General features: G+C 41.5%; 1 protein-coding gene and 1 non-coding gene across 2 annotated transcripts; one reads left to right on the forward strand and one right to left on the reverse strand.

Moving 5' to 3' along the window:
• Window positions 1–481: 481 nt before the first annotated feature.
• DCTN5 (dynactin subunit 5) lies at window positions 482–21,443 on the reverse strand. Its single transcript, XM_022588525.2, has 6 exons — window positions 21,307–21,443; window positions 20,481–20,549; window positions 11,972–12,090; window positions 8,406–8,517; window positions 4,534–4,636; window positions 482–1,218 (listed from the first exon to the last, which is right to left on the reverse strand). The coding sequence occupies exons 1-6, from the start codon at window positions 21,352–21,354 to the stop codon at window positions 1,121–1,123; spliced, it is 549 nt and encodes a 182-aa protein (XP_022444233.1). The 5' UTR covers window positions 21,355–21,443; the 3' UTR covers window positions 482–1,120.
• On the forward strand, window positions 10,111–10,183 carry TRNAR-UCU (transfer RNA arginine (anticodon UCU)). The gene has a single exon. It is a non-coding gene; the product is annotated as a tRNA-Arg (tRNA).
• Window positions 21,444–21,552: the final 109 nt, after the last annotated feature.

Below are 21,552 nucleotides of genomic sequence, written 5' to 3' on the forward strand. Positions count from 1 at the left end.
ACTGTCCTACCCCATTCACAGCAGCATCAGAGCTTCAAGCAAGGCCAGCCTTCTCAGGTCTTCACTCCTATATCTTCCTACTAAGCCAAGAGGCCAGAGCAGAATAGGAAGGGTTGTGCTATTATCCAGAAGATAAGAACGGCCCTGGCAACTTCGTTTACTCCTTGGGGCTCTGTGCCCCCAGAATGATTTTAAGAGGCCCCCATGTACATATGAGATTGGGCCCAAGTACAGATATTTTGGTCTGAACTGTGAGGTTATGGCAAAGAAAGGGTGGGTTGAATGGTTTTAGGCCAGGGAGCAAGTGTCACAAATGCTACATTTCCAGTGAAATAAGGCATACTGCTGTCCCCAAACACCATGAGGCAAGGAGTGGCTGCCAGACTAGTCCACCCACGTGGGAGACTCAAACCTGGGACCTTGCAAAAATAAAATCTGGACACTAAGGGCTCCCCTTTTAGTGAAAGCCAAGGCCCTAGAATAGATGCTAGAAAGTCTTTTATTAGTCACTCTGAATTAAAATGACAGTTCAGGTCACTCTGGAAAGAAGAGAAATACTAACTACCCTCCCTTCAAGTTTTAGTAGCCAACAGGAATCTGGGCTCTGAAAAGTCACAAAACACTTTTTTTCCCAGATTATGAGCAGCTGTGGCAACTGGTCAAATGTGTGAGCAGCAGGGAAGCTGAGTGATCCCTGTGAGCAGAGCTCACTGTGGTAGCTCATGGCCATGGGCAGCTCAAGAGCGTCACAACCTCCCCACTGGGACAGAATGCACTGCTCCATCCTGCTCCATCCAGCCACCCACAGGACCAAGGGGTGGCAGTGCTGGAAACAGATGAGTCCATGTTCCACACATAACGGTACGGAGTGACTGTTAATATATACGGTTTAAGCACAGCATTTGGAGACAACTCCTCTAGACGTTCTGTTATTAAGTCTTAAGAGCTTAGAGCCTGGGAGGATTGAGAAACTCTAAAGAATTAAACCAAAAAAAAAAAAAGAAAGAAAGAGGGTGGGAGGTGTCAAAGACAGAAGAGCTCTTTGTAGATGCTGACTGGCTCACTTTGTCCCCAAGTTCATCTTAGAGCTCAAGCGAATTCGAGACACAAGGCAGAGACATTAGACCTGTGTCAAGGGCAAAAACTTCTGGTAGTAGCTCTTCGTGACGTCAATCATCAGCTCCTGGGTACATTCTGGGAGCTCCCCTGAGAAGAGTCCTGAGGAAAGAAAGACCTGGTCAACCACGAGGAGCCAGAGGAGGCCCACATGCAGCTCTGACTTCTGTTGAAACCTCTAGAAGTCTCCTTTCTTTAGTCATGAATGTCTAAATACTAGGTTTTCCATCTTTGGTGCTAACAGAATATTTCCACTGACCATATCTTCAAGATGATGTGAATTTGTGTGTGTGTGAGAGAAACAACTAATACTTTCCCAAAATGCAGAAATATATCCGAGGGACTTCCCTGGTGGCACAGTGGTTAAGAATCCGCCTGCCAATGCAGGGACACGGGTTCAAGCCCTGGTCCGGGAAGATCCCACATGCCACGGAGCAACTAAGCCTGTGTGCCACAACTGCTGAGCCTGTGCTCTAGAGCCCACGAGCCACAACTACTGAACCCATGAGCCACAACCGCTGAAGCCCACATGCCTAGAGACTGTGCTCCACAAGAGAAGCCACCGCAATGAGAAGCCTGCGCACCGCAACGAAGAGTGGCCACCACTCGCTGCAGCTAGAGAAAGCCCGCGCACAGCCACGAATATCCAATGCAGCCAAAAAAAAAAAAAAAAAAAAATTAAAAAGAAGAGAGAAATATATTCCAGGTAAAAGAGGTTAGTACATCATGGCACAACCTGAAGAGTTAAGGCAAATCTGACTACATCAGACGTTGTTCCAGGCAAGGATTCGTCCATCCCCTGGACTCTGGGGTGACGCCTGCTGGGCAAGCCAAGGTGAGAGCTCTTGAGGGAAGAAACTGCCCTGCTATTCACACAATGAAACTGAATCCAAGGCCCGAACATGCTAGATATATTCAAATCACAAATGGAAGTAGAACAGAAACACCCTATAGAAAGACAAAAGATGCAGGAATCCTATTTAAGAATTTCTAGGAAAGAGGCACTCTCACACACTCTGGATGGACGTGTAAACTCATAAAACCGTTTGAAGAGCAATTTAGGAATATCTAGCAAAACTTTTAAAAGTTCATACCCTGTGACCTGATAATCCAACTTTTAAGAATTTATTCTACAGATAATCTTGCCCAATTGCACAATATATGTACGGAAGCATCAATGCAGCAAAGTTTCTAATCATGAAAAACCAGGTGCAACTTCTTTTGATCCATTTTGCCAGAGGATGATTAGTTATACTGTGGGACGTTTATGCAATGAAAACCATGAAACCATTAAAAGGCATGAGGTGAATCTCACCATACTGACAAGAAAAGATGCCCAAGATATACTGTTAAGGAAGCAAGTTTCCTAACAGAACAGAGCATGATTCTGTTTATACATGTAAAAACAGTTTCATATTATATACACAAATATATATATAAACACACATACCTATACACTCATACGCATATAAAAACACACACATATGCTCTTGTATATATACAAAGAGAAAGTAGGATAGAAAAAGTGGTCTTAAAAGATACACAATTCTCACAGGCACCTTTTACAAACTAGCAGCCCATGTTAGATTTCCAAATATATGTTTAGTCTGTACAGTATTTAATCTCCTAAAAAAAAATTAGTACTCAACAATTAAAAATTCAGAAATACCATACAAAAATTCAGATTTTGAGCTCCTCATGAAACACCAGAAGTTCTCATGATATCATGCCTGTATTCTTAAACAGCTATGATAGGCTATTACTTCAATCACTTACATGATCTGCCGGGCTCCTGTGGACATCTGAGTTTTTGGTCCCTAACCCAGATCCTTTCTGTACGGTTTGCCTTTCATTTTGACTCAGATTCATGCTGTGGAGCCTTCCAAAAATATGCTAGTTTTCCTGCAACCCTATGCCTCTTCATTAAAGGGGGAGATTGTCAACAGCAGTATCTAGATGGTTAGCATTTGTTTGTGAAGTCACATAAAATAAACATGGGAAGTACCCTATCAGTGCAAAAAGTACTGGACTCTAAATAAGGAGTTCTGGGAGTTCCCTGGTGGTCTAGTGGTTAGGATTCAGTGCTCTCACTGCCGTGGCCCGGGTTCAATCCCTGGCTGGGGAACTGAGATCCCAAAAGCCGAGGGGCCAAAAAAAAAAATTTTTTTTTTAAATAAATAAATAAGGAGTCTTTAGTGCTTGTCAAAGCTTTCCCCCCAACTAGCTCCAATACGTCGTACAACTCAACCTCTCTAGGCCTCAGTTTCCTCACCTATACAATGATCTCTAAGGTCCCAGGCAGAACCTCCACACACAGTGTTTATCTGGATTTCAAATATCTAGCAGTGCTTCCCTGCCATACGCCATCAGTGCTCAAAGACCATAAATTGGTTCTAAGGGCTTTGAATAAGTTAAAAGAGATTAAGATATTTCGTCAGCAATACACTTCTCATCTCGGCTCAGATGCTTGTCTCACAACTCCTAAAACAATTGCCAAGACCGTGCTGATATAGCACTTGCTAAGAACTATTAAACTTTCTCACAGTGGGAACTCATTATGGGGAGAATTACTAAATAAAAGTCTCTTCCTCCTTTGCAAACAGAGGTGCATGAAAGAGCAGAATGGCCCATTTCCTCCCCAGAGAATCCTAGTGGATGATTCTGTACATCTTTGAAATTTGCATTCAGTGATCTGAGTAATGAGATTTTTAAAAATTGGAATAACAAATAAACCACCCAGTGGTTAGAGATCATATATTGTCAAATCTCTCTCTTCATATCATCTTCCATCTGTGAATCTGTGATGTGCCTTTGCATGAGCTACGTGATTTCCACTGCGTAAAACAACATGTAGAAGAAAAGAGACTGTCTTGAGGTGGGGGTTGGGAAATGTGAGGTTTTCTTCTTCTTGCTTTTCGGTGTTTTCCAAGCTCTCTAGGATGAGCATGGATTGCTTTTGTCTCGTCACATGTTTGTAATTTGGAACTCTGAGCTCATGAGGGCTTTGCCTACGGGCAAAGGTCAAGGGATAATGTATTTGCTTCTCTCAGGTGTCCTAGAGCTCTCACTGGTCTTAGAGCATGTTTTATGGTAACTTTTCAGTTAGGGCATTCCTGGGCAGGGCGGGAAGTACAAGTTCAAACCTCACCCAATGTGAAGGTAAGGCCATAGAATTCTTTGGACACACTTTTTATTTTTCCACCCAGAGCCCAGGCCAAGAGAGACATGCTTCCTCATACTTTTCCTGTGCTGGTGACAGATTTATCTAGTTATATTTTAGATAGTATTTCTGAGTACCCTGTACCAGGAGAATGTTTAAGTTAGCTAGATCAACATACTGTTAGAGATAGAAATCGCATGCACTACTTTTGTGAAAGAAAATAAACTTGAGTTTTAATAATCAACACCCAAGGTTACCTGGGCAGCCTGAGAAGACGGTGAATGGTGGGACCACAGTTTCTGGGGGTAATACTGTGTTGTCAAGAATTTTGCAACAGTCTTTCAACACACACCGGCGCCCCTGAAATTAAAATCTTGTTAATAGGAAATAGACCAGGAAATGGGAGTAAAAGTTGTCTTGTCTGCTGTGTGGAATATATTTATATTTTCTCCATTCATGATATCATACAATAGTCATGGACAGTGACAAGAGGCTTGGCTACTATTCCCTATTGCAGGTGGTACATGACAAGCAGGAGGTAAAAATGTGAGTGTCTACAAATTTGAGGTGGGGGTCATACACTAGGGACAGTTCAAGTTACCTTAGGCATTTCATACTACATGAAATTCAATCTTCAAGAATTCTGTTTACTTTTCTTTCTTCCTTTTTTAAATAATTTAGTGGATATCTGTTGTTTTGCTTGTCCAACATCCACTTCCCTTTCCTCTGGTAACAGAAGCTATATTTTCCTTGGATACCGCCCCATCCCCATCTCAGTCCATGTACTTCACCTCCCATCCCAAACTATGAACCCCAAGCCTGGCCACAGCCACTGGTTTAGGCAATCGGCGTATGAGCTGATGATGAATCTCAAGGTCAGGGCTTCTGCTGGGACTACTGGGAAAAGCTCTTTCCAATGGGGATTTTAGAGGACAGGACAGAATCCTGGACCAGCCACTGGTTTCCATGAGGAAAGGACCTGCCTGAGAGCCTCCCAGAGGAAAACAAAAAAGGGAAGGGGATTAATTCTCATGACATCAACTGAACCCCCAGAGTCACTTATGTATGAAATTAGGATCTACTTCTGTACCCTTGGTTCATATTAGCCAGTACATTTGCTTTGAACCTACCAATTTAAGGTCTGTTTGTTCTTTTGCCAATTCCAACTGGAAAAGTCTTGGCAAATTCTTCTGGATATGAAGTTATTAGTTCATTTGTTCCCCCATGGGTAAGTGGTAGTTATTAGAAGGTTTAGGCTGGACATAACGCTTGACTTTATCCACTGTCATCACTTTTCAATTCTGCCATCACCCACGGCATTTTGGGGGCAAGAAATAAGGTCTGGGAGCTTCATCTCTTTCATGGCTTAAGGGAAAGGAGAGGTTTCTGTATACGGTTAAAGTTATGTCTCAGACAACCTGCTGAGTAAATGAAAGATTGCATTTACATCATCGGGTCTATAAGTTTACCTGTGTTCTGGTCAGATGATCTGATAAAACATCCCCAGGTGGCTGAGGATGTGGAACACCTAACAAATACCAGGATAATGCTAACCCGTCTAGATCTTAGATTTTACCAAAGAATATGAAAGATACTTTGATTTGGTTGTGTTCAAATTTTCCCCCAGTATTAAATACCTAACTCTTATGTAAGTCCAGGAACTCCTAGGTAGATTGCCAAATGAATTTTTTAAAAAGCTTATACCTAAGGTCTGAATTTCTTTAGTGGCTAACTAAGTTGTCTCCAGTTGGGTGGTTAACAGCCAAGTTGGGCAACATCTTTAGGTCAGAAGCAAGTTATGACTGCAGCTCATTTCTCCTTGGAAAGTTTTCTTCCACGAATTACCTATTATTGGCAACATCAAAAATCGGGCAGATGGCCAGCTCCCCTGGTGACTCCCAAATTAACTCAAAGATGTCCTATGACGCCTAAGCTCCTAATAACTCAGACTAAGCACATGGGGCACTGAGTAAAAGGAGCGTGCTGCGTATGGCAGGACACATTCACAGACAGGGACCTGCAGACACAGGGGCCTGGAAGAGAGGGACAGAGGAAATGAACCTTCTCACTGTATACTACCAGCCACCACACAGCCTGAGGGCACCTGCTTTCTAGAATTGGCCATTCTGCCCACTCAGAGAAATGTGCTCAATTGGGTTTCAGAGAATTCTGGGTAAACTGATCAATTACATGGCAGCAGAATTAAAAATGCAGGTACTTCTTAGGCATGAATGGCTTGGCAATAGCTGAGGAGATTAAAAGCTGAAACTACTTCTTTATTCTTTCCTGGAGAACTTTCCAAGAAGGAGTTAAGAACTACATGTTGCTAGTATTATAGCTACCCATATCTCCTTATGCAAATTATTTAGCAAGTTACTTAAATCCTGTGAAATAGGATATAAAACCAAGCCCGTAGGGATGCTGTCAAGACTAGAGACAAAAGTAAAACTCATGGCATGGTTAACAGTGCCTATTAATATTGCCTGTTAGGCTTTTCCTGCAGACATTTGGGCAATTCTGATTAACAACCACACCTTCACACATCCAAGCATAAGTTAGACTACCACATGAGATGCTACAGGAAGGATCCCTGTGTCATGAGGACAGCTGGACTCTAAATGAGTTCCTGCTAGCTCTGAGATTCTCAAAGGATCATTCTCCTGAGATTACTTGGGAATTTTTAAAGGCTCAGCAAATAAGCCCTGTCAATACTGAACAATGACAATACCATGAATTGATGTATTGAAAAGTGATACAGAAAGCAGAGCACCTAACAATAGGACTAGAATTCCCTAAGCTGTGGGAATAGCATTTGGATTTTAACCGTTCAGACATTTGGCTCTGGGGCTAAAGGACTAGGCTACTATGGTGATGTCTTCACATTGCTGAGGAAAATATCAGGAAAACCCAGCTGTGGCTTGGAAAGCCAGCTTTGGTCAAACAGTCAGAGTGAGGGGAGAGGATGGATTTCTTCTCCCTTTTCTCAACGTCAGCCCGAACCACAGACATTCTGTCTCTAATACATACTAAGGGACTCCCCTGGAGAAGAATATTTGGCAAAACAACTACTCCCCTTAATTCTGAGTAACAAGTCAGACTGGAATGTTTTTCTCAGCAGTGGGGTTCTCCATTGCACTGTCCACCTTTGCTGTGCCCTCATGGCTCCTGGAATGTGACTGCATAGCTTCTGCAGGTTTTCTGATACTTTAGGGTCCTAGTCTTATCCAGAGCAGAGAACTGACTCTAAATTAAGGGGAGTGGCCATTTAAATGTATGAAAGGGGTCTTGGCTTTTCCCAGAATCTGAGGGACAAACATAAAATGTAGGAGACATTTTCCCTGAAAATTTAGGCAGTTTGGCTCTGATCATTAACATTCTTACTCAGGATGGTCTCAGAAATCCTAACTGAAATCAACCTCTTCATCTATGAAATACCAAGAAATTCAGCCTTGGAAAGCCTTGGTTGGGTTAAACAAATTGATATCGAGGCACCTGTGGACCAGGGTCCTACAGGTTCTGCTAAGGGAGGGGTCCCCTCGCACCTGGCAAACCCAGCACCCTGAACTACATGCAGCTCCCTTAACGTCATGCCCATTGGTGACTCTGACCCTTACACATGCCAATCTCTTCCCTGAAACACTCATTCTCCTCTGGTCTAGGAGCCAATTTTGATGCACCCTTCAAGATCCCCTCACCTCCACCAGACTGTAAGATTCTTGAGGTGAAGCAACAGGTAGGTCACATAGCGGCATGGCTATTCATACCACTAGGGTTCAAATCCCAGCACTACCATTTACTAGCCTTGTCAAATCCCCTAATATCGAAGGTCTTCAGTCTCCTCACCTGAAAACAGGGATAATAACAGTACCTAGTATCCTTGGATGGTTGTGAGAATTAAATGAAATAATCAAAGGTAAGGGTTTAACGTCATATGGAAGAGGTTCCATAAAGGTTAGCCATGATTATTAATGCCTAGGAAAAACTCCAAATTCAGTAATAATTCTGATAGACCAGTAGACCAGAAAGGACTTCTACCCTGCTTGATGACAGAAGCAGAAGCCCACTGATGTGAGGGACGCAAGCTAGAGAGAGAGTGAGGCTGCTCAGCCAGCCAAGTCACCATACTCACAATCACACAGTTCTTGCCAACGTGAACATAAGAGCCAATCTGAGCTGCGTTGACCACACAATCTTCCTCAATAAAGACATGGTCCCCAATATGTAGAGGAAAAAATGCAACGCTATAGAAGAAAAAGAAGATGAACAAAGAAAGGTCAAGGTGATGTACTTTTGGTCAAGGTTTATAGAACTAAAGATCGTAATCTCAACTCCATCGTCTTTTCTTAATAAGACTGTTCCTACCAAGGAAAGAATCCTCAGGCTTAACGAATTCTGTAATGTTGAAGAAGATGCATGTGACTACTAAATCGAAATCAGAAATATTAGACCAAGGAAACTTTGAAAGGAAATAGCAAAACAGTAAGAGCAAAACCTTCAAAGCTAAAAAATCTGGCACCAAATAAAAACAAATGAATGTTTTGCTCATTCCTGCCTCCTTTGAAAATGCCCACAGATCACATTTTCATTATTCTGCTCTATAATCCTTCAGGGGACTGATGTGAGGTTCATGGGATATAATTCCCAACATGCTAAAAATTTATATATTGACTGGTTTTATTGAGAGTCTACTATATGCCAGACTCTATGCTAGGAACTGGGGAATACAATGGTGAGCAAAAGGGATGCAATCATGCCCATGGAGCTTACAAACAAGAGAAGAAAAGAGAGACTAAATAAATGATTAAATAAGTAATTAGTTCCAACTGTGATAAGTGCTACAGAGGAAAAATAACACATTATGAGAGCATATAACAGAGACTTTACTCAGACTGGAGGTTAAGTAATTGAAAGTGACATTTAAGCCAGGACTTAAGGAGTCAGTCGGCTTTCTCCAGACTTGTGACATCATTCCCATTCTCCAGGACTCCTCAAATGTCATTGACAGTGGTCTGTGATCATATTTACAAGAAATTTCGGTACCTTGGGATGTAAAATATTTGCACTAGAACTAATATAAAGCAGCTGGATGCTCACTGGCTCTTTCCAGTCCTGTGTTCTATTTTGTCAGGAATATTTTGTCAGAGATGATACCTGGCCTCCACAGACCTATACTTTATTTAAATCTTCCTTAATTCATTTGCATTTTTGGTCTGGACCCCTTGTGTGGCAATGGATTCCTTGATCTTATCATAGTCTACAACAGTACTATCAACTCCTTAATTTTAAATTAAAAACTCCAAACTTTATACTATCAGCTGGTCCTGGTATTGAGATATACAGGGGAGGAAATCGACATTCACTTTCTATTCACGTGTTGCTATTTACACTTTCATATTTCTATATTTCTCATGTGGACTATTCTAATTTACACTTCCCTCCATTCACCAATAAGCTTCTTATTCATTCTCAGTCCTCTTCCTGGACCATATCCAGCCCAATAATGCCTTTATCAGGAGGTGGAGTCAACAACTCTAGCAGAGCATCAGTCACTGTATGAAACCATGAAAAGGCGTCACAGGGTTTTCTGATTTCCACTCAATAGTCCTTTTTTTTAATTTTAAAAAATATTTATTAATATTTTGGCTGCGCTGGGTCTTAGTTGTGGCACATGGGATCTTTAGTTGCGGCATGTGGACTTCTTAGTTGCAGCATGCATGCAGGATCTAGTTCCCTGACCAGGGATCGAACCCGGGCCCCCTGCATTGGGAGCACAGAATCTTAACCCACTGGACCACCAGGGAAGTCCCCTCCCCTCCACAGTCTTCTGAGGGACTTCCCTGGTGGTCCAGTGGTTAAGACTCTGCGCTTCTACTGAAGAGGGCCCAGGTTCGATCCCTGGTCAGGGAATTAAGATCCCACATGCCGCACAGCACGGCCAAAAAAAAAAAAAAAAAAAATAGCCTTCTGAGCTAATGAGCAAATGCTTTCATCTAAATTTCATATGATTTACAATGACTCTCTGCTCCAATTCCTGTACATAATGAAAGCCTGGAGCCCAACATCACTATGGGAAATGCAGGACGATTCCTGCATGATATACACCCAGGTATGGTAGTCTGAGTTAGCTGCCCTCTTCTCTGTTCCTCCCTAACCATGTTCATGCCCCAGTGACAGGAGTATCCCATTCTATAGTGGCTATCATGTTACAGCATCACATTCTATAGTAGCTTTCTGTTTATGTAATTCTTTCTATCACTAGGTTGTTGCTGTTTTTTTTTATTTTTATTTTTATTTTATTTATTTTTTTGTGGTACGCAGGCCTCTCACTGTTGTGGCCTCTCCCATTGCAGAGCACAGGTTCCGGAGGCGCAGGCTCAGTGGCCATGGCTCACAGGCCCAGCTGCTCCGCGGCATGTGGGATCTTCCCGGACTGGGGCACGAACCCGTGTTCCCTGCATCGGCAGGCGGACTCTCAACCACTGCGCCACCAGGGAAGCCCTGTTGTTGTATTTTTAATTGAGGTATAGTTTATTTCCAATATATAAGTTTCATGTGTACAACACAGTGATTCACAATTTTTAAAGGTTATACTCCACTTATAGTTATTATAAAATATTAGCTATTATTCCCTGTGCTGTAAAACATATCCTTGTAGCTTATTTATTTTATATGTAGTAATTTGTACCTCTTAATCCCTACCCCTGTCTTGCCCCTCCTCCTTCCCACTGGTAACCACTAGTTCGGTATATCTGTGAGTCTGTCTCTTTATTTTACATTCACTAGTTTGTTTTACTTCTAACACTGGGTTATGAGACCCTATTTGATCCATCTTTATATGCCCAGCTTATAACCAAGTGACTGGCATAAGGAAAGCACTCAATCAATGCTTGCTGAATTCTTGGATGAAAAGCAGATGGTGCCATAAGTAGGAACGAGGAGGGCAAACGGAGAGAGAGGCAAAGAGAATACCATCATATCAAGCATAGCGGTCGGTTTTCCTGCCCTGTCCATGCCCTTTCTTAGACAATCCTTATGCCCACTGAGAGATCAGGGGGCCTGACTTGACCCTGCTCTCTGGGTCAAAGCTGTTTTTAGACTGGGGGTGGGCACTTAACTCAAACTGAGCTAATTAGATTCTCTCTCCCAACATTTTGTTGATAGGACCTAAAATCTCTGGTTGGTATCCATTGGAAGCCTAAATGGAGAAGCGATGTAAAAAAACGGGCTGAGGCAGCAAGGTTGGCTCCATGAGAAAAGCCGGAAGATATAGCTGAAAGAAAAAAGAGGGAAGCAGAAGTGCAGAGAGAAGAACAGTTAAGAAACAGTATAACCTTGGTAACAGAGCAGCAGCCAGACAGAATAGTGGTCTTGACTCTGGCTAGCTGTCCAGTTCCAGGTTCTAGTCCCTTGTGAAGCCTGACCCCTTTTTCTACCCTTAAATTCCATCAAATATGCCTGTGGCTGTTTAATCAGAACCCCCTTTGCTTTTGCCAGCTTAAGTGGATTGTTTCTGGCAACTAACCACCAACTAGACTAAGACAACCAACACCAGAGTTGTGTTCATTATGGTGAATTCTTACTTAGTGTCCCAAACAATAGCATAGATCTGCTCCTTCCCCCACAACTCAACGCATGGATAGTACCACCAGTAGCAGCATCTTGCCCAAGACTGAATCAGGTCATTAAATTACATACCCTTTGCTGAATTTCTTGAATGGTGGCCTTATGACACTCCGACTTTTCACAACACAATGACGTCCAACTCTTACATTTGCCAGATCCCCTCGAATAATACAGTCATTCATCACAATGGTCTATAAAACAAAGCATATTTTAAAAAGCTACTAACATAGCCTAAAACATAATGAAAAAGAGTAGGAAACCAGACAGTTTGAGAGTTATGCTATATTCTACTGAATCACCTGTTCTGTCAAAAGGGATAACTTTTAAGGTAAAGAGAATTGCCCTCATAATACTGATTGCAGTTCAAGATGTTCCCAGTACATCACAAGCTTTGCCCTTATTATCCCATGAACAGGACTCAATGGATGGACAAACATTTATTGAGAATACCTGTGGCAGACCTGGTCTGTGCATCTCCTCAGATGCACTCGGTTCCACCTGCCCCCAAGCCTTGGCTGCTTGCTCAGTGAGAGTCCTGGCTGTTCCCAGCTTTGTCTAATCTCCTAACAGTACTATCTCCAACTTCATGCTCCAGAGGTGGACCCACTGAGGTTCTGCTTCCTCTCCCAATTTCTGGACCCAGATTATGTGCTAAACTGCAAGGTGTGATATCTGACTTCCCCAGAGGTTGCCAGGAGGGGCTGAATAACACAACCCAGAAACTGGGGGGAACTAATGCCCCATACTTGGTAAAGAGTAGGCATTCTTGAAACGTCTGCTGAATAAATGAGGTTTAAAAAAAAAAGTGCACGTGGCTGAGAAAGTAAGCAAGGGACCAGATCATGAAGAATTACCTGTGCTGAGTACAGAAGTTCAGATGTTTTTCCCTAGCGGGTATAAGGAATCAATGAAAGATTCTAAGCAGAGGATTAACACAAGCGAAGCTTCATTTTAGAAATATTACTCTGGAAGCAGTCTGGAGCCTGAATGGAGGCAGGCAAGACTGGAGGGGATGTGACCCTTCAGATGGATCAAGGTGAAACGATATGGTGGGCCTTACCTAAGGCAAAAGCTGTGCATCAGGGAAAGAGAAATAAATCAGAGGTAGAGGAATCTGAGCAACCCTTTAGATCCAGCTACCAATTTAGAGGAAGAAGAGGGGGACAGAGATCACATTAAGCAACACCGTGTAAACAGAATCAGCCAAATTCAGAAATCTGAAAATACTGCAGGACAGTGAGCCAGTTTCCTCAACATATAAATGGCATGCGGAGAAAAACGAGGCAGGGAATGAGAACTGTTACAGATTCAAAGAGACTTAAGAGACACATCAACCAAACAGTAATGTGTACCTGACCTTGTTTGGATCCTGATTTGAACAAGCCAACTGTAAAAAGACATCTTAAGATAATGGAGGGACTTCCCTTGTGACGCAGTGGTTAAGAATCCGCCTGCCAATGCAGAGGACATGGTTCAATCCCTGGTCCGGGAACATTCCACATGCCGCGGAGCAATTAAGCCCATGCATCACAACTACTGAGCCTGCGCTCTAGAGCCTGTGTGCCACAACTACTGAGCCCATGTGCCACAACTACTGAAGCCCGCAAGCCCTAGAGCCTGCGCGCCGCAACTACTGAAGCCCGTGCGCTCTAGGGCTTGTGTGCTGCAACTGCTGAGCCTGCGTGCTGCAACCACTGAAGCCCACACGCCTAGAGACTGTGCTCCGCAACAAGAGAAGCCACCGCAAAGAGAAGCCCGTGCTCCGCAATGAAGAGTAGCCCCCACTCGCCACAACTAGAGAAATCCCGGGCACAGCAACGAACACCCAACGCAGCCAAAAAAAAAAGATAATGGAAAGACTGAACATGGACTGAGGATTAGATTAGATGATATTAGGGAATGACTGGCTTTTTAAAAAATATAGTAACGGTCCTCTATACATTTTTTAAAGCCTTTAAATATCAGTGATATACATTGAAATATTTATGGGTAAAATAATATTATGCTTGCAACTTGCTTTAAAATATTCCACTCCAAAATTGGTTTGAACTTGGCAGGTGAGTATAGAGATGAAGCAAGAATGCCAGAATATTGCTAATTGTAGAAGCTGGTGAATGAGTATATAGGGACTCATTATATGTTCTCTCTACTCTATTTTTTTTTTTTTTTTTGCGGTACGCGGGCCTCTCACTGTTGTGGCCTCTCCCGTTGCGGAGCACAGGCTCCGGACTCGCAGGCTCAGCGGCCATGGCTCACGGGCGCAGCCGCTCCGCAGCATGTGGGATCTTCCCGGACCGGGACACGAACCCATGTCCCCTGCATCGGCAGGCGGACTCTCAACCACTGCACCACCAGGGAAGCCCTGTTCTCTCTACTCTTAAATGTGTCCTAAAAGTTCCATAACAATACTGCTTATCTATAAAGAATAATGAACTACTAATCCATGAATATATCCAACAACATGGATAAATCTCAAAAACATTATGCTGAGGGAAAGAAGCTGACCCCCCCCCCAAAAAAAGTACATGATTCCAATTACAGGAAACTTGAGAAAATGCAAAACTAACCTCTATTAGTTTTACATAGTTACCTGGGCAAAGCTAGAAGAAGGCTTGACTGCAGAGGGACACAAGGAAACTAGGGTGATGTAAATATTTTATATCTTGACTGTGGTACTAGTTGCATAGATGTCCCCATCAGCCAAACCTTTTCAAACTGCATATTTAAAATGGGTATACTTGGCCACTGAGCCTGCGTGTCCGGAGCCTGTGCTCTGCAATGGGAGAGGCCACAACAGTGAGGGGCCCGCGTACCGCAAAAAAAAATAAAATAAAATAAAATAAAATGGGTACACTTTATTGTATGTAATATACCTAAATAAAAATTATTTTTTAAAAAATAAATTTATTTATTTTATTTTTATTTTTAAAACAAATTTATTTTATTTATTATTTTAATTATATAAAATTAAATTATATAAAAAATATAAATTATTTTAAAATTTAAAATAAATTAAAAAATAAATTTATTTATTTTATTTTTATTTTTAAATAAATAAATTTATTTATTTATTTTATTTTTGGGTCTTTGTTGCTGTGTGTGGGCTTTTCTCTAGTTGCAGTGAGCGGCGCCTACTCTTCGTTGCAGTGTGCGGGCTTCTCATTGCGGTGGCTTCTCCTGTTGCGGAGCACGGGCTCGGCTCTAGGCGCGTGGGCTTCAGTAGTTGTGGCTCGTGGGCTCTAGAAGCACAGGTTCAGTAGTTGTGGCGCATGGGCTTAGTTGCTCCACGGCCTGTGGGATCTTCCCGGACCAGGGCTCGAACCCATGTTCCCTGCACTGGCAGGCAGATTCTTAACCACTGTGCCACCAGGGAAGTCCTAAAAATGATTTTTTTAAATGTTCCATTATAAAATATTTAAAAAGAAAAAAAAGAAGAGATTTTATATGACTCGGTCATTGTTTAGATGCTGGGTAAGAGAAAAAGAATCTAGGACAGGGTGAGCAATTCTGGGGATTAGATGATAAATTCAATTTTGAAATTCTGAGTTTGTGGAATCTGTGGGATGACCAACAGGCAGTTGTAAATAAAGGTCTGGGGCCCAAAACAGAAGGTCAGGCTAGAGAAGTAGATGGGAACACCTCAAATATAGGTGAATTTAGATAAATCACTAGCCAGAACATGAGGCTCTGAGAAGATACTAAAAAAGAAATGGGCTCACACCTGGAAGAGTTTACCAATCTGACCCACATATGTTCAGTCTGTAAAACCTCTATCAGTAAAAAGAAATTTTCACATCTGCTGCTGATTGTAAAGTATTACATGGTCCTCTTGGCTTTTTTGTTTTGTTTTGTTTTTGTTTTTTTGGCTGTGCCATGCAGCTTGCGGGATCTTAGCTCCCTGACCAGAGATCGAACCCAGGCCCCGGCAGTGAAAGTGCCGAGTCCTAACTACTGCCAGGGAATTCCTCTCTTGGTTTTTAAAAGCTATCTTCTTCAAGCTTAGAGAGATGTCTATTTCTAGTACATAATTCTTTCATCTGAGATCCTTAATTTACTTCAATCACTGTTTTTCAGCTTGTGTTTCCATCTACAATCAGAGAAAATGAGTTATTTTTCTTTTGGAAGAAAACAGAATACCAAGAGTTCTGAGTATTTGGTAATGGCTGTTATTGTTCTATTGTGTTTTAAGTAAAGATAACAATCTTAATCTAGAAATAAAGAAAATCCATATAAATCCCTCAGTCAGCCTAAATTACATTCCCACTGAGGAAGCAAACACACAAAAAACATAAGAAAGAAACGATATCACAGATGGTCAAAGAAATTTAGCAAGCGGTATTCAAACCCTGGTTTCCTATCTCATAAAGAATGGAGCTAAAGAAGAGAAGTCAAATTAAAAATAGAGGCAACATGGGCTTCCCTGGTGGCGCAGTGGTTGAGAGTCCTCCTGCTGATGCAGGGGACACGGGTTCATGCCCCGGTCCGGGAAGATCCCACATGCTACGGAGCTGCTGGGCCCGTGAGCCATGGCCGCTGAGCCTGTGCGTCCGGAGCCTGTGCTCCGCAACGGGAGAGGCCACAACAGTGAGAGGCCCGCGTACTGCATTAAAAAAAATAATAATAAAAAAAATAAAGAGGCAGCATGGTGTTAAAATGAAAGGAGGTGCCTAAAAAGACCTTTCAGGGAGAAAAACGGTATTAAAGCAGACTTCACCGAACTCAACAAGTACAAGGCAGAGGTGGCAAGTTGGGGGTCTGAGGGCTGTACCTAGAAATGGTTTTCTCTGGCCTCTGCAGCCATTTTTATCATTTAAATTAGATGCTATTATGTGAATAGTAGGACATTTTACATTTAAAAAAAATCCAGATTTCCAGTTTCTTTTGAGAAAATCAGAAGCTCTGCAAGTACAGGTCTGCACTCCCACATGGCAACAATCAGCCCGAGCTTAGCTAGGTCCTGTATTCTCCAATTCACTAGGCCCCACCATTCTGGTTTACACCCAGTCCTCTTTGCTCATCTGATCCCTGTCTCTTCCTGCAGGCACTGTGACACCCGATGGAAAACAGAAATGTCAAAGTTCTGAAAGGGGCAGGGGCTGGAAACAAAAATGGATTGTTCATAATAACAAAAAGCTGGAAACAAAATAACTATCCACCCATAAGAGAGGGGATAAACCGAATTGTACACAGCAGTGAAAATGCATAAACCACAATGAATCTTAGAAACTAAGCTGAGAATGATGTTACTTACTAAATGTAATATATGTTTTCTATTGTCATTATTACAATAACTGAGGGTAAAAATAGTAAGTCACAGAAAACCAAGTAAAGCTAAACAATATATATTATTTAGAAATACACACATATGTGGTAAAAATTTTGTTTTGAAAAATAAAGAATTTATAAGAAAAAGTTCAGAATAGTGGTATCCTCTTGGAAGGAGGTAGAAGAAAGAAATGGGAGAGGAACTTCAGGCTGTACTGTATTATTATGCATTGATTATGTTCCAGTTCTTCAGTTGGGTGGTGGGTTCATGGTGTTGATTTAATTTTTATGCTTCATAACATATATATCACATATCAGTCTTCTGTGTGCACCAAATATTGCCAAATAAAACACCTTTCAAAAACGAAAGAGGGCCCCGAATAACCAAAACAATCTTGAAAAAGAAGAAGTTGGAAGACTCATATTTCCTGATTATAAAATTTACTACAAGTCTACAGTAACCAAAATAGTGTAGAACTAGCATAAGGACAGATATATCAACTATGGAATAGAATTGAGAGTCCAGAAAGTAACCCATACATCTGTGGCCAGATGATTTTCTATAAGGATGACAAGACCATTCAATGGGGAAAGAACAATCTCTTCAACAAGTGGTGCTGGGACAAGTAGATTTCCAACCCCCCAAAATTAATTAATTAGGACCCCAACCTCACATCATATGCAAAAATTAACTCAAAATGGATCAACAACCATTTAAATACAAGTGCTAAAACCATAAAACTCTTAGAAGAAAACATAGGAGTACATCTTCATGATCTTGGGTTTGGCAAGGATTCTTAGATATACGACATCAAAAACTTAAGCAACAAAAGAAGAAATAGATAAACTGGACTTCATCAAAATTAAAAACTCTTGTGCATCAAAGAACATTATGAAGAAAGTAAAAAGACAACCTACAGAATGGTAGAAAATATTTGCAATCATAAATCTGATAAGGATTTAATACCCAGAATATAAAGAACTCCTACAATTCAACAACAAAGAGACAAGATTTTAAAATGGTCAAAGGACTGAATAGATATTTCTCCAAAGATATGCAAATGGCCAATAAGATAAAAGATGTTCATCATCATTAGACATTAGGGAAATGCAAATAACACTACTATATATATAAAAGATAACTAATAAGAGCCTATTGTATAGCGCAGGAAACTCTATTCAGAGCTCTGTAATGACCTATATGGGAATGGAATCTAGCAGAGAGTGGATATATGTATATGGATGGCTGATTCACTTTGCTGTACAGTAGAAACTAACACAACATTGTAAATCAACGATACTCCAATAAAACATTAATTAAAAAAAAAAACCACAATGAGGGGCTTCCTTGGTGGTGCACTGGTTAAGAATCTGCCTGCCAATGCAGGGGACACAGGTTTGAGCGCTGGTCTGGGAAGATCCCACATGCCGCGGAGCAACTAAGCCAGTGCGCCACAACTATTGAACCTGAGCTCTAGAGCCCATGAGCCACAACTACTGAGCCCACGTGCCACAACTACTGAAGCCCACACACCTACAGCCCATGCTCCACAATGAGAGGCCACCACAACGAGAAGCCCGCGCACCGCAATGAAGAGTAGCCCCCGCTCGCCGCAACTAGAGAAAGCCCGCGCACAGCAACAAAGACCCAACGCAGCCAAAAATAAAATAAATAAAGTAACTAATTAAGAAAAAAACACACAATGAAATATTGAATACCTTTCATATACACATCCAAAAAAAAAAAAAACCCAGAAAATAACAAGTGTTCATGAGAAATTGGTACTCTCTTGCATTGCGGTGGGAACGTAAAATGGTGCAATTTGGCAGTTCTTCGCAAAGCTAAAAAATAGAACTGCCATATGACCCAGACACCCCCACCCCTAGGTATGTAATAAATAACTGAAAACTGAGCTCAAATATATCCTTGTATGCCAATGTTCATTGCAGCAATACTCACAATAGTGGAAAGGTAGAAACAACCCAAGTGTCTATCAACAGATGAATAAATAAACAAAATATACATATATACAATGGAATATTAGTCATGAAAAGGAATAAAATTCTGATACGTGTGGATGAGCCTTGAAAACATTATGCTAAGTGCAATAAGCCAGCCCAAAGGACAAATCTTGCATGATTGTGCTTAAATGACATATCTAGAATAGGCACATTCATAGAGACAGAAAGTAGATTGAGGTTACCAGGGTCTGGGAGGAAAGGGGATGAGAGTTATTCCTTAATGGGTTCAGAGTTTCCGTCTAAGTGGTGAAAATGTTTTAGAAATAGATATAGTGGTGATGATTGCACAACACTGTGAATATAATGAATGTCAATGAACTGTATACTTAAAAGTGCTTAAAGTGGCGAATTTTGTCATAAATACACACACACACACAAATCTTCCCTACAAAATCACAGAAAATGTTTTGGAATTAGCTGAAGGATTTCAAAAAAAACTCCACATATTTGCTAATGAGTCAGATGGAGTTAACTGAATTTTCTAGTTTTGCACTGAAACAGTGTATCTGTAATTACTAATTATATCTAATTACCAAACTATATTTCTTTTCCATTAAATCTCATGGTATGATGGGGTAACAGACACAGTAATTGTGTCTCTACTGAAAATATCTGTGATCTTTTGATTACAGTGAGATTATTTTACCTCTAGAAGTTACAGATTTAATATTTCAAGGAAAATTGAGTGTTCCTAATGGCAGGAAGAAACTCTGGACTTCAGTGTTTGTCAAGCTCAAATATATCTTGATATTTTTCTCTGGTTCTGAAGTGTTCTAATATTATCCCAGGTTTATGCTCATCTCTGTGCTATTTCAGTTTATTCAGACCACAAGATTCTGAGCCTTTCACATTCCATTTTTCAAATGCATTTCAGATTTTAGTTATCTTTCCCAATTCTCAAAGTAATTTTAAGTTTCAGTTAATAATGAATCATTAATCAGTAAACAGATAATTGTATCAGTATCACTTCAGTTTCTACACTAAAATACTGTGTTGTCTATTTATGTTTTGTGTCCAGTAATACAGGACACACACTACAATACTGTCCAATAATTTCAGTGCTAGGTGTCATTGTATTTTGTGCCTGGAATAACAGGAAAAAGGCTTTCTGTTGCCTCTTTTTACTGCATATTTTTTGTATTCAATAAATCCAATTTGGAGCATTAAAAAAGAGAGAGAGAATTTTAGCATATATAGCAATAAATTGGGGACAACACTTCATCTGCCCTGCTAATGTGATAATCAGTGGAAAGAAAGCAGAAATATGCATCCCGGAGCTGGCTCCGTCCCTTACCTTGCCATTGAGAACGATGTTCTGACTTCCACACAGTACAGACTGGCGACTAACTTTGTTCCCAGATGCCTGAAAGGAAAGAGTAGAAAAACGAGGTGAGCAAACTGAGTGGGTTCTGGGCTACAGGTTTCCATCAAGAAAGCCCATACTGGAGAGAAAAGGACTTGCAATGGGGTGTCGTCTGCAATGGAATGAGTCAGGATATCAAAAAAGCAAGGATGAATTAGGAACTTAGGGATTCAAGGAACAGACCCAGAAATTGGATGTGGTACGTCTAGAGCCTAGCGGCAGCTTCTGTACTTCGGTTTTACAGCCCTAAAAACAGGATAATGACTTTACCAATAGCATAGAGTTGTGAGAATTCAATGAAAAAATAGAGTAATGCTGACTGAGCACGACCCCGGTTTCGAGCAATTAACACACATCTACATCTAGTTTGTATTGACTATAAAGAACCTAACAAACAAACAAAAAAGAACCTAACAGTCTTTAGCACGTAGTAATAAATTAGGACATGTTAGTTTTTTAAAAAAAATTTTTTTTAAAGGCCTGAAGCCCAAAGCTGTAATTATCAGGATGGATGAGACTTGTCCTGCTTTCTGGACGGCGTTTTATCTCTACGGGGAGGAAATCAGGAATAAATTTTAAAAAGCCTAAACTGGCCATGCAAGGAATGCATAACAAAGCCAGACCATACATGAACTCTCACTGTGTAATTTGGACTAAACGCCAAAGGGACCTGGGGTGGGGCAGGGACAGGATGGAGACGGCGGCCTCAGGGGATGCAGGCTTGGAGAGGGGAGGGCAGATGTCTGGACACGCGCACCGTCTCGATGTACTCGGACTTGTTGTAGAGAAGCTCGCCCAACTCCATGGCCACCAACTCCCCTGCGCAGCTCCGGCTCCTGTCAAAGTCTGTCTGCCTGTCTCTCCGCCTCAGACTCCGGCTACTTCCGGCTGCTCCTCCACTTCCGCTCTGGGCGGTCTGCGGTCTCATCCATAGCTCGGCTCTCCGCTAGCTGGCCTCGCTCCATTGCTCTGCGGTCTCTGACTGCGCGTGCGCAGGCCGAGT

Source organism: Delphinapterus leucas, chromosome 15, assembly GCF_059928025.1.
Source record: "Delphinapterus leucas isolate spDelLeu-1000000601 "Yukka" chromosome 15, BTC_Dleu_Yukka2, whole genome shotgun sequence".
In the NCBI taxonomy this organism is placed as follows: domain Eukaryota; kingdom Metazoa; phylum Chordata; class Mammalia; order Artiodactyla; family Monodontidae; genus Delphinapterus; species Delphinapterus leucas.